Source organism: Corapipo altera, unplaced genomic scaffold (assembly GCF_003945725.1).
Source record: "Corapipo altera isolate COAL_440 unplaced genomic scaffold, ASM394572v1 62, whole genome shotgun sequence".
Classification (NCBI taxonomy): domain Eukaryota; kingdom Metazoa; phylum Chordata; class Aves; order Passeriformes; family Pipridae; genus Corapipo; species Corapipo altera.
In genome coordinates, this window is record NW_020884894.1 from 6,536,667 (window position 1) to 6,555,187 (window position 18,521).

Genomic DNA, 18,521 nt, shown 5'->3' on the forward strand with positions numbered 1-18,521 from the left:
TAAAAGAAGTTTAAAGCAGATCTTACCTCAACAGAGCATCGTGGAGTCACAAAGAACTGATTAAATTCATCAGGGCTGAATTCCCCAAAAATATACTAAAAATAAAAGAGAAGGATCTTTGTTAAGAAGGATTTACATTCAATACAATTAATAAATTCATAATAAAATCTATTAAGATATTACAATTCAAAAAGACCTCTGAGTTGGGAGACAGAAACCCTGTTTACATCCCAACCCTCATCTTAGTTCCTTCCCAAGTCCTTAGCAAAGTACAGCAAGTACAAAACACAGTTTTCTTACACAAAAAGTGATTTATACACATGCACTTTTATGTGTTTGACCGTTTCAGTGTTTTCAAAAAAATATCACTATAATCTGGTTTAGACTGCAAACAATTCCAACAGTCAAAACAACCTGGAACATCTGTGATACAAAGGGTGAAGCACAGTTAAACATTTAATGCTTTAAAAACTTCCCACAGCCAAGTGCCAACCACCAAGTGAGACAGTCCAACACCCAACACATCCCTAAATTGTACCCAAGTGCCTTCACAGTTCTTGGCACAGGATTTAAGCTTGGTTTAACACCCTTAATATAACCAAGTCATTTTTATTCAGTAACATATGAGCTAGAATTTATCCTATTGCAACTACACACCTAAGAAAAACACTTGCTGAATCATCACTGTGTTTCAGGAGGTATTTTTGATGCAGTCATGCAACAGAAGAAAACAATCTCTACTGTAAACTATTAAAAGTTATAGAAATCCAACTCTAATTCCTCCATGTAATAATATAATACCAGGCCTGGTACTTCTTTCTGAGCAGAAGAAAATGCTTCTTTTTTAATTAAGGAACAAGACAAAAATTGAACAAGGTGGTCATTAATGCAACCTTAATGGAACTCCTTTAATGGTGTATTCACATGGAGAATCTTGTGGTTGTTTATGCCAGGACTTTACCAACATCTAACCCAAAAACTAGTCCTAGTCACACTATAGTGCAAAAGACCCATCCCCCTTGGGCCTGAAGAAATTCATAATTTGATCTGATTTATTTAACAATGCTTTAGACAAGCAAACACAAAATAAACCAAGAAGATCTCCATCAAGTAAACTGAGAAAAATCTTATTTCAAAAGAAACTTAAGTCCATAGGACTGATGCCACTAAACCTGCCCAGTTTAACCAATCTCCCTGTCCTCTCCTCATCTCTCAAGAAATTATTTCTGCAAACACAACAGAATTTTCTACCCTTTTTAAGACACACTGCAGTGAAAAAGAACCATGACATCACATCACTTGGCAAGTATAACAATCTCTACCCAATAAAAGGATCCAGAGGGGGAAAAGCCAATGTATTTTAAGCAATTTGAAAGTGTAGCTCCCTGCCTGCTGTCCATCCATCCTTCATCCCAAGGAATCAGTGGGCCTGCTCTCTACAAATCAGCTATGTAAGAAAATACTTGGCTTGGTTCCAAACAGTATCAGAAAGACCTCACTGCAGTACTTGCCCTGCACCATTAATTCAAATTTAAAGGTTTTGCTGCACCTGAAACACCTAAGTAGGAAACAATTTTAACCAAGAGCATTAGAATTTTATAAAAGCAACACACTCTTACAAGACAAACTCATTATCAGCATGAGCTTTTGGGGTCCTACCTTGTACCCCTGAAATCATTCCACCTAACCTCAAAAGCTTTAAAATTAGCTTTACTCCCAAACAAACAAAATTTAACACTTGGAACAATCAAAGATTTAATTAAATTATTTACACAACTTACACAAGCTACTCACCATCAGCATTAACTCACACCCCACTCTACAAATAACAGTTCAACACACAGATACATCAGCACCCATTAAAACTTTGCCAAACCCGTTTCAGATTATTTCAACTGCAATTTTAATATATTTTCAAGTGTGCATTTGCCTAAGAAACAAACACACCCATCAGCACTGCATCAAATTGATGCCTTTAAATGCCCAACTAACCTGCCCTGTGCTGTATCACTCTGTAAACTTGTATGGGATGCTGCTTCGAGGTCCTAATCAGGGTCATAGATGGACTCCACAAGCTCCAAGGAAAAAGTGGGATCAGACACAGGCTGCTCAGGTCAGCCCTGGGGCAGGTGAGAGCTTGTGCTCAGGGATAAGCTGCTTGTCGTGGGCCATCCCTGGAGTGCCAGGGCAGCACCAGCCTTCCCCTCACCCCCAGAGCTGCCCAGGAGCCAAGGACACACAGCACACGTGGGCACAGCTCAGCTGGCCCAGGCAGCAACACCATCAATAATGCAGAAACTGCAGTATATCTGGCAACATACAACCCCAAAATATTAAAAACTATTACCAGTGAAGAGCTGAGGTTTAACTAAGAGCTCTACCCAAATTTGGTTTTGAGATAAAATTAAAAAATCAAGCTTTCTCCAGGCAAAAAAATACTGTTTGGCATTCAATTGCTTATCACAAAGATTGATTTGGATTTATAGCCTCAGACAAAAACACAGCTGCTTGAACAGCATGTTAAACAGTAGTCAATGGTGCCAGTGTTCACTCACACAGGAGAGCAGGAATAAAGCTTAGAGATCCAGTTTCACACCAAGACCAGGTCTGGAAGAGAAAGTCCAAGAGAATATTGGGGGAAAGTTTTGAAAATTCCCAATTGTAACACCTACCCCCAGACTTACTTTTAAAGATATATAATCCCTAAGAGGCTTAGTTCAGTCAAACCTGACCTCCCTCTCCTTCCCAGTCCATCTGCACAACCCATATAAAAGCTTTTCTGTTCTGGCTGCTGGAAGGAATCCTCTCTCTCTTTTTTGGGAGCACCTATTTCACGCTGCATTTCTCCTGTTCCTCCCCAGATTATTTAACTCTGCAGAGCAATCACTGACCTTGCACTGAGTGTGCTCAAGGGTCCCTCCTTAAGATACCTGGTGAGCTCAATTTCTGCCATGGATTAGGAGCAACATCAAAACAGCATCACACAAATCTCAATGATCTTCCACTTGCAGAAAACCAGGTGGAAAATAACTTCCTCTGGGGGGGATGCAGGAGTGTGTGGAAGGAATGAGGCTTTGTGGAATTCCTGGAGCAGGGGATACATGGGACAACAATTCTACCTTTGCTGCCTTTCCACTTTCTGGTCAGTGTTACCAAACTTCTCCTTTGGGGTGGAAAAACAAAAGAGCAAACCCCAAACACACTGATGGATCTGTTGCATTTTGCCATTCCCAGCTGTGACCCAATTTGACCATTTACCAGAGATGGACAATATATTAGTGAACATAATAAAATAACCATGATTTAATCAAGTGAGTGAACACACACCAACATAATCAAATGCTTTGCTTACACTGCACCATCAAAAAATTGTTTTTCCATCTAGGATCTTCCATATTGAGGTTTAACAATCAATCAGTTCAAAAAGACAATTATTCACAAGGGTTGGTTTCTACCTTATTTTTTTGAATGCTGGTTTCCACATACACAAGTTCTGTACTTCTGGAGTTTTCAAATGAGAATGTCTTTTTCCAGATGTCACATCTATGAGACCAAGGATGAAATAAAACTAAACAATGCTTGAATAAACCTTAAGACTGAGATGGTATTAGGTGGGATGGTACATGACATACCCAAATCTCTCCTTTCTGACACTGACACTACAACAGCCAGTACATAAATGAAAAATATGTTTTAAAAATGAACATAAAATTAAGTGTACTTTGTGCCATCCTAAAACAGTATCTCTTCACATGAAGCTGCAGGTGATGTGGGTGCTCCAGTACTTGAGATTTAATTTATTTGCCTTACTTCCACTGATTGAGATTTTGCAATTAAAGTTTGGGCATTGAATTCAAAACATTCTCATACAGCTTTTGGGAGTACAAAGAAGAAAAGTACAACCACATTCCTGAAAATAATTGAAAGAAGCAGACAGAACTGTAGCTCTGCACTGCTTCCTGTGTGACTGGAGAGAGGACACCTAAAAACCTGGATCTTTGCTTTCTTCTTGATGAAGCTAAAATTGTAACACTAGAATATTCTACAAATACTCTACAGATGAATTTTTTTTTTAAGTACAAAACATTTGCAACATATTTTTTCTATAATAAAGGTAAAACCATTCAATGAATGAGACTATTAAAGCTGGTGCAGTGTTTCCAACTGACCACTGAGCTGCTGTCACCAATTTCCACGTTCAGCCTGACATGCTGCAAGGAATCAAGTTTCCCTGTATCCAGTACCTGCCTCCCAACATCAGTTCTCTTTAAAAAGCCACTCACGTTAGAGCAACATCCCAAATCCTATTGATTGTCAGTCACTGGTGTTTCCAGTCACAACAGAACTGGAATCAGTTTCTAACTTAATCTCTATAATACGATTACAAGTGTAACATCCAGCTGCACTCCAGCAGAGTCTACACCACTTGGAACAAATCATTTCATCAATGCCATCACCTTTACATCTTCAAGATATTAACTGCAGATAGATTATAATATAAATTGCACAAAACAAATTAACCAAACAAATCCACACAATAGATTCTGTTTTCCAGCACACAGGAAGGAAAGTAAAAGCACTTCTATATTTGTGCAGTAACTCTGATCACCATAACTGACCAAGCAGCATCTTAACCACGCAGACAAAAGCTGCAACAGCACAAGTAATTCCAAGGAGGGGCAGGAAAAGACCCCAAAGGATTAAAATGCCCGACCTGCAAGCTCTCCCCATATTGACTGGGTTTTGCTGTGGTCTCCTCAGCCACTTGAAAAAACGAGTGCTAATGTTACCCTACTGCCTGCAATGAAATCTCCACTGCTGTTCCAGTCCAGCAATAGGAACGCTGTCCTGGAGGAATAAAAGGAGGGTGAGTACGTGTTCCACAGCTGCTTGTCCTAGAAAAATGGGCAGAAATAGCACTGCTGATGCATCACCCTCCTGGCATCACCTGTGCTGCAGCAAGGATAGGAAAATGAAGTGTCAACTCGTGCTTTCAAGAAGCATTAACGCAGCTTTCATCTGCTCCCCAACAGCTTCAGATCTTCCAGGCAAATTAGTTTAAGCTGCAAATACTCCCACTTCAACTGCTTTTCCACAAAGGAGTTAAAAATAAGCTTTTACAGTTGAATTATGCCTTGCCACCACTAAGGATCTTAAGCAGAAGGCCAAACAAGTCAGACTAGTTCCCATATAAACTGAACTGATGAAATAGTTGATTTATACCCTAAGTTAGACAATCTTGCCCACCCAGCTCCTCCTACAATGTGGACTTATTCTTAAAGCTCTGGGATAGGCTGGAGTAGAGGAAGAAAAGGAACCATTCAGCCAGAAGTGTGTTTTCTGGCAAGGAAAAAAGGGCACATGTGTATGACTGCACTTGGGTTTTATGAGCAGAGAAAACACTCTCACATTAGTCATCCCAGCAGCAAACCTGGCACCACTTCCTCACCCTTTACTTCCCCCCCATTTTCTCAAGGTTTATCAAATTTTTTGTAGAGTGTAGGAAAAGGCAGCCTTCCCTCAGGTTCTCCTTCCCTTTGAGCTGAAATCCATCCAAGCCTTGGTACCCAGATGATTACTTCATTGGATACAACAAGATTTTCCCAACTCCCAAATCTGAAGAAACTTATGGCTAAAATGCTTTGAAAAGCAGAGGGGAAACTGTGAAACTGAAAAACAGGTTTGTTGTTTGGGCTTTGTTTAGGTTCTGAATTTGCAACCAACATCCCATAACCAGGAGCTGTGACCACCATTGGCCCTCCATTGACAACTCCAGCACAGCCTACACAGTAGTATTTTAAGTAGCAGTATACTACACAGTAGTATTTCAGAAATCACTTTCTGAAAAAATCCTATGTTGCTACACCCCTTTCATGAAAAAAATAAAAGTCCACTTTCTAAAATACAAACATATGGAAATGAAACTCTACTTTAAGGTGGAGCAGTTGCATATTAAAAAGCTTTTAACAGCTGAAAATGCAAAAAAATCATAAGCAAACTCTTAGTACAGCTTCCAGTCCTTTATCATTAGCCTGCAGCTTAAAACTAGAACATTAACACATCTCCATAGTGCCTGGAGAAAGATCAGAGCTAGGTAAATGTAGGTCAACTAAGCCCATGAGTCAGTGCAACTCTGCCTGCCCACCATTTAAGTTATCAAAGGCTCTAAAATATAGTGTGTGACTGTACCATCCCTTTTTTTTCCCCCCCAGATCATGGTTTTCTTGGATGTTAGTACTAAAGTCTTACAGCTGAAGAGAGTTACACATTTTCTGCATTGCACATGAATTAATCTGAGGGGGATTTATTCCATTATGAAAAAAAAAAGAGAATGATCATTCACAAAAAGTCATTTTCTGATCAGAGGGAAAACCAGTTCTCTGGCAGTACAGAGGCACAGCTGTGGCTGTGGCTTTACTGGAAGGGCAGGTTTCATGAACAAATGGCCCCTACAGCCTGATGTTATCTGAGGCTACAACGTGGGTCAGAACACTTTATCCTGAATATTGGAACTCGGGTATTCACAGAAGCAGAGCAGCTTGTGCTCTTTTTCATCAATTATATAACATATTTCAAATTACAGCAACAAAGTGAACAATAACCATACCAAAACCTGCCAAAACACGAGCCAATTTCTTACACCCAAACAAATTCTGTTTATGTACACTCATCATTCTGTTACCAAAAATGAGGTGCCTGTTGGCATCCTTCCACTTCAAACAGCAGCTGCCACAGAGTGCATCAAGCCCGAGGAAGTTGGCTATAAATCGGTCATTATAGTCAGTAGGGGGAAGAAAGAGCAGAATAAAACCCAACCCATCATCTTACACAAACACCACTGTATTTATGAGCGTGGTGTTCTGCAAAGATTCCTTATCTTCCAGTCTCCAAAGCAGGACTGCTCCAGCAAAAAACCTCTGCTGCTGCACAATTAAAATTTTCCCCAACTGACACTTCTGTTCCAAAAAACAGCAAAGAAAAACCCCAAACAGGCACAATCTTACTGTGTAAATAATCACAGCACAAAGAGGGCAATGCTGGTGTAGCCCTTCTCTGTGACCATAAAGCAGAGGCCCAGCAAAGGGAGGATTTCTCCACATTTTATACACACCTTTTAATTTGCATCCTATGGGAGAGCATCACATATTCTGGACGAGAAAACACCTTCCCTGCACCTTCCCCAGAACCCAAGGTGGGAACATAACACATATCACACAAACAAGGCTGCAGTGAAGAGCAGGTATTTTGGGACCACAGCAGGATACCTGGAGAGAGTGCTCCTGACAGTGAGCAAAAGGGGAGATAACAACTCAATCGTCAGAGGTGATTACAGCAACTCTCAGCTCTTTGGAGAGCAAAAGAGGAAATTTCTGACACCACTAAGAGCCCACAGAACATCTGTCTGTGATGCACAGTAACATTTTCCAATGTTTTCTTGCAATGTTAAATCAAAATACAAGCCAAACAAAAATACTTTCTTATTAAATTCTCCAAGCAGGCACTTCTTCCAAATACCAAAAGAAAAATAAATACTTCCAAAATGGTTCTGAATTCAAGAACAGTGGTTGTTGAAACACCTATGGCCAAGGCTTTATCTTCACACCCCCCGAAGAGTTAGAAAACACGAGCTTCAGGCTGGGTGTTCATTACTGAGCAAACACATTTATTTACTTCAAGCTCTGCAGGCTCCTCTTGCACTGAACTAGTTATTGAGTCTAATGTGCAAATTGTAAACTCTCCATATAATGAAGAGCAGAAATAATTAAGACCTGAATTATTCTGATTTACTACAGCATGATAAGCTCTGAGGAGAGAGAAGTTGGAAGTTACTCAAGAACACAGCCAGTTTAACCACTATTTTATTACAGGTGGGGCAGGCAAAACAATCCCTTAGTAATTTTATCTAATACTTCCCAGCACAAAACCCTTGGTGTTAGCCTTTATTTTTTTTCTCTGCCAAACTAAAATCATTAGGGTTGCAATGTTCAGTGCCAGATACCTACAGTGGGACAAACTTCTAAGGAAATGGCAGTAAAAATCAGTTTGCAGCTGGAGAACACTGCTTTGGTCACATTAAATAGCAAAGTGCCTTTTAACACCTCACAGATGTCCACCCAAGTTCCAGGCATGCTGCATAAATCCATGTTTTTCTGTGGTTGACAGAATCTTTTATTCAGTAGATATTCCAGCAACTAAGATACTGAAGGATTATGTTCAAGAAGCTTCTCTCAGTTCCTCCAGGTGGAAGGACGTGGGTCTTTTCTCCCATCCACATAGTTTGTGGTATCCAGGAGCCAGCACATTCCTATCCCAGCAAGGCAGGATGCTCTGGGCTACTGGAACAAAGACAGGCTTTCCTGGAATGGCTTCCAGGCTGCAGAGGTGCCTGGCAGTGCCCTGGCAGAGCAAAGCCCTTCTTTTGTGCTTACTATACCTGAATTTACCTCACAGGCTCCTTTTATCCTTCAAATCCTCGGTTTAAAGAAGTAAAACTAATAGATCGAGACATGGACGAGGTTCTTAAAAAGAAAAAAGAGAAGTAGAGCTCTAGGAAGAAAAAGTGCAAGCATGTGAGCTGTAAGAAATTAAACAGGTTTAGATATAGGCACATTTTAAGCAGTACAAGAATATTGCAATTGGCCTGAGGAGGCCAAAGATGAGGGACAGGAGTTAGATGAAGAGCTGACACAGGATCTGAGGTCACTGACAGAGGTAGCAAAGGAGAAAAAAACTGGAAAGAACTGGTCTGTCCCTGCTAGATCACCCTCCCAAAAGCTAAATTATCCCCAAAATTCTGGAATCAGGTAATCCTTCTACTGTTGTCAAAAATCTTTTTAATTGAGTTTCAGCAGTATGTATCTCATACTCCCTCTCTTATGAGCTGCTCCATGTGCCTGAATAGTGGACACCCTTTCCATGCAGGTAAAAGTGCCAACTTTGCAAATACACTGTCCAACATTCAGGGTGGCACCCCATTAAGATACAGAAATTACATTAAAAATTATGTTTCTAAACTCGAGTAATCAAAAGCAATGCTGCACAAAAAATCAGACTGCTTGTATCTTCATTTGATTCCCACTGGTTTGTGTATGTTCAATATTTTCTTTGCTTATTCTCACTACCCCCACCTTCCCAGAGGACTAATACATCACAGGATCAGTGCAGCCCCATCCCAGGGAACGATTCCACCCTGGGCAGTAAGGAAACTGCTATTCCAGTTTGTCAAACAAGCTGAAAAACACACTGGAATAAAAGTGGGAAATGAAAGCACAGCCTCAGAATTGCTGTAGCTAAACACCGTGGAAAATGAAAATCTCTCCCTCAGAGCACCAGGCAGACGAGTCACCCACACAACGCTTTTCACAAGTAATTACTCAGGGAAGGATTTGAGACTGCTAAGATTAGGTGAGGTAAAAATGAGCTATCTGGACTCCATCCTGCCAAGGAACACAGATTAGCACCTTCAGAAGGCAGCTGAGCCCACCTACCCAGCGCTGACACACCTCTTTGGAAGGCCTAAGTTCACATCTCAACCCTAAATTTCGGCAGTGTTGAATGCTTGGAGTTACAGACAAGCGAGATTTAACCTAGAAAGTTTAGTATTCATCTAAATGTGGTGCAAAGTCCTATCAAAACCTTGCTGGACACCAACAGAGAATGAAAAAAGACAATGCAAAAGGTAATGATACCCAGAGCCTGTTCAGGGGTGACTGCCCCAGCAGGGCACTGCACAGTTCACAGTGACAGTAAAACACTGCCTGGTCATTACAAACACACACAACCTGCTCCATTCACCAAGGCCACACAGGTTTTACTTGCCTTTTTGGTTTTTTGCTGGATTCACCACCTCTTCTCCTGTGCCAGTTCTGGCACATGGAGAATGATCAGAGAGATGATTCTACTCCAATTGAGAAAAAAATGATCCAGATGGTTACTAGTGTAAAGCAAACGATTCAAATGGCCAGGAACAAGGAGAATGAGACTTTGCCCTTTGCAAGTTGTGACCTGCTGAAAATGGGTTATAATCTCATAGAGAAACAGCCAAAAATAAACCAGAGAACTTGTGGAAAACACAATGATTGGTGAATGACCCCAGGGGATCACAGAAATGAAACACAACCATCACTACATAATAAAGTCTCTCACACTTTTAAGTTCTGTATCAGCTAAAGTTTGAGAATAATACTTCTACAGAGGTTCTGTCTTCTCTCTGAATTCAAACCCCTCCCAGCACTTCACCAGGTGACACACACACATGCTGGATGTCCCCAGCAGACAGAACCTGAGGACACCATCCAATGTCCTGATTCCTGGGAAATTCTCAGCTATCCATCTCCTCTACCAGCCCTACGTGGAGCAAACTGGCAGGTGGAAACCTGAGAGGATCTGGCAAAGCCCATGACAGCAACTTTGTATTCAGAAGGGGTGTGCAAGTTAAAATGAGAACTGGGACACCACACATACACCACGGCCTCCTGAGACAGTCTGAGTGCTCAAGGATCTGCAACACAATTTAACGGAGATCCCTGCTCAAACAAATGCACAGATTAATACACTGCTGCCACCACACCCAGACAGTAAGCATATTAAACACTCATATTTTTAAGTGACACCATTAAAAACTGGGTATGAGTACAGCAGCAGCTTTGCTGCATGATAACAGTGACAATTTTAAGACTTTTTATTTTTTGCGTAGCTCATTTCAAAAGACTGATAGTGCTGCTACTTCATGTACAAGACCTTCTGTTAGCATTCAGATTTGTTTTGCACATATGAATGAACAGAATGCTGAGCAGAGCACTGAAGATATTTCCCAACACATTTACAGTCTCACAGACTGAGATTCTCTTGCTTTCTGAGGGAGAAAAAGGGACTAAACCAGTGTGTACTGACAAACTACTACTGCTGAAGCCCACAAGGCTCTGAGATCAGAGTACAGACAGCTCATGGACCTCCCCCATCCAGGCAGGAGCTGAGTCACCACTTCCCTGCCCTGCACATCCAGCCATCTACAAATGGGAATATGGACACAGGGCAGGGAGGCAAACCCAGCCCCACACTGGCTCTTCAGCTTCCTCAGTGCACAGACAGGGGCAGGAGCAGCTGCTGCCTGCAGTGTCCCTGCTCACACCCCTCACCTCCACGAGCCTGTCTGCAACTCCAGCACCTTTTCCATCCTCTTCTCATCCATCCACGATTTTTGGAGACCCCCACATAAATACCAGCAAATTGCCATCGAACCTGCAATGCTGACAAGGTTGAGCAACACCGATGAAACCACACCCTCCCATTTCAGCTCTCTGTGATCTTACAATACTCCCCACTTTCAAACAACGCCAATTTAGGCAGTTTTTGGAAGAACATGCTCCTCATGGGGCTGTTCATTGCCTCCTTTGGTCCCAAATCTAATTAAAAAAATCTTGCAGATCATAAAGACATTCCATTAACGTGATGAGTTACTCATGCAATTGTTCAAAATGGCTGTTTTGCAAATAAGACAGAAAATACCAACTGAACTACAAAATACAAACTGATTTCAGTTTCAAATTAGGGATGTCTGATGTTATCAAATACTGCTGCCTAATCAGTAAACACTGGATGCCTTGGACACTCAAATTTGGAGCTGACCAATGATAAGCTGTTCACTACTTATAAGCACTTTTGTTTTAAAGTTGTCATAAAATAAGTAAATTCAAAGCACTGACACAAAAAAAATTGCTGTGCAAACCAAATGGCTAAAAAACACCTTATGTACAGCTTGTCTTTTTCCTGGTACTAAGATTTTGGGCTATAAAAATCTGTGAGGAATTCAGAGCAACTATAAAGTCATATTCCCACGAAAATAATGCTCACAGCTCAGCCCCCCCATGGAGCACTGCTGTGGGGAAGGAGGGATCCCTCTGCCCACTGCAACTCCTGCCCATGTACCCACCACCACCAGCAGCACAAAGCAAAGGGAAAAAAATGTGCACAGCTGCTCTACTGCATAATTCCAGGGGTGAACACTGATGACAACTCAGGGAAATCTGTATTTTAAGGATGCAATTACACGAACAATGAAAGCCATACTGGCCTTAATGTGACAGTCACTACTGAGAACACAAACCTGTTGACATGAGCAAACTCCACAGCTTTATTTCTTCTGCTCTGAGAGCTGACTGCTCCTCCTTCACACTCTTATGATTCTGCTGCATTTACATTTTCTGTTGCTTGTGATGCCAGGATGATAATTCCACGTGTCTCATTCCTGCTTGCTCCGAAAGCACTCACAGCATAAACCCTTTTTTTGGTTGTCCTAAGTTCTATTGGGAAGCTCTCACTACCTGTGAGATTCATGCAAGCCTAAACTTCTTGCTAAGGTCTATGGTCTGTGGTCACAGCCTTTAGGTGAGAAGAAAGTGAGTATTGGGAATTGCCTAAAGAAGTTGTCTCTGACTTTTTTCCAGCTTTGTATCCATTAACCACAGCGCTCCAGAGAAATTTTCAAACAGTGGCAACTTTGGGTTTGTATCCCAAAGGCACCAGAGGAACAGAAAGTGAGGTTTTCCAGTCTTTAAGGACATTAAAGTGCTATTCCTTACTTTCTTGGGTAACAGCTATTATTAGAGCTCATATGATTTAATGGGTAGACTGAAGGAGACTGGAACTCAGGAGAACTTCATTCTTTTTGCAGTTCAGCTGTTACTTGTGCTGACAATGATTCTTTCTCTCTCTGCTTGATTTCCCTCTCATTTTATCACACTCACTCATATTTAAAATGACAAGACCATCCCATACTACGTACCAGGACAGCCTCATTTTGAACCGAAGAACCTCCTAAATAACATGGCCCAAAATCATTATTTGAACACAATTAATTTCATTGCCTGTTCCTCCTGTTACACAAGAAACTGAACATTTTCCATGTCCCTCCCCATCCAGCCCAATCAGATTATCAGTATCTTGCCTACTGTAACACATTGCTACACCACCTATAAAGGCATCCCTCTCCAAAAAGACAAAATATTTTCACACCAAAAGCCTTCACTTCTTCCCATGAATGATACATGACTCTTCTGTATTTTAAGTTACAGTGGCAAATCCACTGCCAGCCTGCAACATTCATGGGGGAAAATGAGGCAGGAAAGCTGTGAATCACTACAGCAGGCTCTAAATGGATGAAAAACATGCCCACTGCACTGAGGGAATAGCTCTGCTATTTCTGCTGCTGCACTCAGTGTAATTCAAACAAAATAAGAAGCCTTTCATACACAGAAATCCTTGAAGAAAACCTACTTTCTTACATGTTTTTTTAAATGCATCTTTTCACACAACCTTAAGAGACATTTCATCTCTACAGTTTCTTACAGATAGTGCATTTTTCTCTTCCACCTCAAAGCTGAGCCTCAATTGGGGTATTTACTTTTTCAACAAAGTAATAAATGACAGATCCCTGAGGTGATTTTCCAGTTTGTGTTAACATCACCCTCAATGAAACTGATTTAGATCCCTTTCTTTCCTACTACAATTCCAACGCAAACAACATTTGATGCTGCTTTCAAAGCTTCCATACAGGACATGGATTCACACACAACCCTGTAAGAAGCAAAATTCCCCAAACACTCCTGCCCGTTTTTTTCCTACAGCACTAACATTTGTGACTACCACAGAATATCAACGAGGCCTTTCTTAATTTTAAGCTCACACGCTTTTTCAAAAGGTCTATGATTTAAATAAGCCTTACACCAACACTTTGGTAGGGCTACTGTGATTTAAGCTACCTCCTGCCTGACTGCAGGTGAAGAAAAACAGACCTTGTGGCACACACCAAAGATCAATAAATCATGTGCTGTCAAACAAGGAGGAAAAGTTCTTACACGTATTTAAAATATCAAGAACATCTGCAAATAAATGAGGTATTAGAGAGTCAAATACAAAATGAAAAGACTAATGCACATCAAAGTTTTACTCTATTAAAACATTAATGAATATATTAACATGAGCACTAACCCAACAGAATCCTTTAAAGTGTTTTAAAAATAACCAACACAGCCTCATTATTTAGAATACTTAAAAACAGTCTCAAAAGCATATGCTAAAATTTCATAAAATAAAATTAGGGTTCAGAACCCTAATTTTAAGACATCAGACCATTCCATGATGGAATGTCCTTACACACACACACACACATGTACACACACACACACTTTTTCACCAGGAAGCATAACCCTTTGTTCCCTAATCCCCAGTTGTATGTTTAATGATCACACATAAAACACTTCCATCAAACAGAAAAACCGCAGTTCCAGCATGTTTAATTCTTTGGAAATGAACATCTACATTGCTGAAATGGCATTAGAGTGACAAATGACTATAATCCAATGGCCCAAGGCCAGCAACTTCTATTACAACAGATTGGGCTGGTTTTGTACGACACAGCATGTTGTGTGTCGACCACTAAACAGAAATGAAAACGCTCAGTTTACCTATAAACAAAACCCCACTTAACTTTACAAGTGTTTTAAGCAGCTACATGGATGGAAAAAGCAGTGTGTCTTAAGCAACTGCCTCCAAAAACTGGATTTATTAATAGGTAGATGGCTGGATCCATTCTAAACCATCTCCAGATCAGTGCTATAGGCTAGAATGCACAGAATAAATAGCAGTGATTCACAAAACCTGTGGGTTTTAGTCTATTTGCATGCTTCCATATAGTTCCAAATTTAAGTTCTATGTCAGTTTTCCCAGACTTTCTTTTTTTAAGTCAAGCAACCCACATTCACCCAACTTTACTCTGCGTGGTTTCACCATTCACATTTTAGAAAGGCAAATGATACCTCCTGGCTACCGAAACTCTCAGCTTCAGCTGCAGCCTGAATTCCCCAGATCACAGAATCCCTCAATAACTACTCACTCCACGGGCAAAAGGATGAACCCAGATCCTTCTAAGCAGTGAGAGCAGGGCTCAAAAAAAGAGGGGGAGACAAATCCAGCTTCTTCATCCCTTTAAAACACAGGACAGCAACTGAGCAGCAGCTGCAGCAAGAGGATGCACCCGAACACCTCTCCCTGAATCCACCCACAGCAGCCCTTTTCCAGAGCCATCCTTTATTCTGTGTTCAGGGTGTCCCCCATATTTTCACACACCTGACAGAATTTACACTGCCCTCTCCCCACATGCTTCCTTCTGCCTGCAAGGACACTCCAACATCACCCACATGTGTCCAAGAAACTCACCCAGGTGCAGAACGACCAGTTTTTAACACTACTTTAGAGACATCGATTTCCTAATCACCACAAACATCAGGCAATGCACTGCAAAGGCAGCGCAGCACAAATGCCTGCAGAATGTTGCCGTTTTTTTTTCTTCTTCTAGAAACAGCCCTGGCTTAAGGGAACATCAAACTACACCCTGCCAGGGAGCAACCCTCCAAGCCGGCCATAAAAGAGGCCGTTTGCAGTGCAGTGTTTCAGGGAGTCGGGTTGCAGGCCACGTTCCGAGTTCCAGTTCTTCTGGTTGCCAGGCCAGACACATCCTGGGTGAGGATGAGCAGCTCAGGAGCCTGTTCAGCTTTTTTTTCCTGAGCTCAAACCCGCCTGGTTCTCACTTCAGCCAGGTCTGGGGGCAATGCAGTACATTTAAAATGGCACCGCGTTCATTTGACACCACGGTGATGGCGAAAGAACAAAACAAGCATAAATGATTCATTCTGCCATGGTATCCTTTCTTCTGCTTAACTTGTTTTCACAGGAATTCATAAATGATGCGCCTGTATTAATTCTTTCCATGAAAAACAACAGAAAAAGGGACTAAAACAACAGTTTACACAGTTCTGACAGTTTTACTCTTTCCAAACAGGGAAATAGTTTTTAAGCTGCCCTTTTTTTTTTTTTAAAGAGATTTTTAGACGCCCTTGATGACAAACGGTTTTAACTAGATCAGCTTAACATCTTCGGTGTCATGTAGTGATACAGCAGGTTTACTTCTAGCTCACACTAAAACAAGGGCAGATTTTGAATTTAGCCAGCACACACCCGAAAGAATGACAGCGACACTTAAATATCTCATTAAATGATTATGAAATAATGACGCTGAACACAGAGGCACGAACGACCAGCAACACCTAAACCGTGTCACCCTTCACTCCTGTGCTTGCTGACGAGCTGATCATCCCAAATTAATCCCCCTTTGGAAATATCTGATCTGAGCATTTCGTGATTCGTTTGTCCCGACGTGTGAACTGACTGAGGAAACGTTTCTGCCCCCTCGTACGTGATCCGTCCGTCGGCAGGAATCTGACCGTGCGTCTGAGCTGTAAGAGCAGCAGCATTTTCTTGAGGGCCTTTTCCTCTGTGTGTTACAAAAAATATCTCAATTATCGAACACCTGAATTACAGCGATATGGAAAAACGACACGCTTTTGCCCAGCACTCTGCATCACGACACCAACACGGTGACTCAATAATGTCATTTATCTTGTGCTCACAACAGACAACTTTTAGCAAAACTCTTATTTTGCCTACTGAGCTGCAACAGCACCGGTCTAAAATAAAGAGGAAAAATCCCACACGTGAAACTGCATCCCTGAACTTCTCTTCAGGCTTTTCAACCAAAAGAGTCCAAAATATTGTTACCTTAATCCAGTATTACAGCACCATATTGTTCTGGAATTATTCACGTAAATCCTAGACAGCACCTAAATAAACTGTTTAAATTTGGAAACAAAAAAAACCCCACAAAAATAGGCTGCTTAATGACATGAACAAAGCACCAGCTAAAAGATATCTTACAGATATGCTTCCAAATTTTATATAAATTTACACAGCAATCCTCAGGAGACCCAAATATCTGCATTAACCTACAGAAGGAGTTGATTTAAAACAGTAAATGTTCAAGTTAGTACTAAAGATGAATTTACAGTCTAGTTTTAATTTCAGCTCTGCAGTACTTCACTGTCAACTAAATTATCAGCTTCACGTGTTTTTGTTTCAAGGTCCACCAACGTAATTGAGTACAGACAGAAAAATGTCCTTAATTCTTCTAAATCAAGAAAAAAGTTTCAATGTAAAACCCAAACCTATCAAAGAGACCACATGCACTGCTGAGGGGAGAGGAAAGTAAGGTGTGAAATAACCCCTGAGTTGGGCATTCAATCATTCTGATAAACCTGATCGTAATTATCAGTCATCAGGACAGTTAAAAAAAGTCCAAAAAAGTGAGTTTCCTCCACTTGAAAAGGAAAAGAAAGAAAACTTGAAGGATGCCAAATTTTCAATCAATTTCAAATTTTAAACAAACTCCAGAAATTGCAACAACCCTCAGAACAGATACATAAACAAAATCACTCCCCTCTTGCTCTCAAATATAAATAAATGAAGGTGGACAACAAATGTCAATATAGTTTTCACCCATTACAAACTTTTGTTTATGGAAGAATCCCTATCAGTGCTACCAGTGCACAACTTCATTTGATGTGTACATTAACTGCCTTCAGAAAATACAAAATTCAGCATAAAGCATCACCTTCTTCGAAAGAACTTATATTTTATGAACTATGTTTTCTGTTATGAAAGACACGGATTCTTAACAAAATTATCTTTAACGGCACCGAAGTTTTCTAAACTTTATTATTTGCTAAATGCAAAGTCGCACGAAGTCTTGCAAATAAACACCTCAGCGCTGCACACGTTTTTCCTGACATTTCTGCTTTAAACCTTTTTGGGACAAAAAAACCTTAGAGGGAAAAAGAGCGAGCGAAGTGAACCCATTCAATCATTTGCCCTAAGCACACACTGGATTAGCCCGGGAACCGAGCTGTAAACTTCCAGCGAGAAAACCACCACGGCTGCAGTTTTTTTTTCCCCACTCCGTGCACAAATCTCCCGGCCGGTTCAGCCAGTGGGATCCAGGGAATCCGCACACGCATCCCCGTGCACGGCGATCTTGCAACACTCAGCCCTTTGCACCCCGATGCGCCGGGGTTTAGCGAGTGTTTGGGCGGGGGGGAGGGGGGAGGATTACTTTACAAATCTCCTTATTCCCTTCTCGTTATAGAATCGCTTCTGTCTCTCCCCCCCTACCCCAAATAAAAAAGCGAACCCGCAGCCATGGGCTCTGTCCCAGCCACCCCCCGGCGGGGGCTCAGCACCGACCCCCCCCCCCCTCCTCGAACCCCGGCGTGGTGACTCCGACACGGGCGCGGGGCCGCCCCCTAGCCCTCCGGACCCCTCCGGGGTGGGAATTCCGCCGGGGGGAACACCGGATCCGCCGCCCCCGCGGGCAGCGAGGCGGCCCCACCGCGCTCCGCACATTCAATGAACGTGCACAATCACCCTGGGCCTACTCCCGGCCACCATGCTCCCCCCCACCCCGGGGCCCGCCCGCCGCCGGGAGCCCCCGCGAGGTCCGGGCGCGGTGCGGCGGGGGCGCAGAGCGCGGGTGCGGGCGGTACCTGCGCGCCGTGCAGGGCCATGGCGGCCCCGCGTCCCCCGCGGAGCTCGGCGGTCCCGGCCCCTCACGCCGCCGCCCCCGCCGCCGCCAT

At 42.1% G+C, this 18,521-nt stretch overlaps 1 protein-coding gene across 1 annotated transcript in view; it reads right to left on the bottom strand.

Moving 5' to 3' along the window:
* USP10 (ubiquitin specific peptidase 10) overlaps positions 1 to 18,521 on the bottom strand; it is a 48,366-nt gene extending 29,845 nt beyond the window's left edge. The window contains exons 1-2 of the mRNA XM_027646754.1: positions 18,432 to 18,521; positions 27 to 95 (exon numbers count right to left, since the gene is read on the bottom strand). Coding sequence (XP_027502555.1) covers positions 27 to 95; positions 18,432 to 18,452 — 90 coding nt within the window. The 5' untranslated portion in view covers positions 18,453 to 18,521. The remainder of the gene's footprint in view (positions 1 to 26; positions 96 to 18,431) is intronic.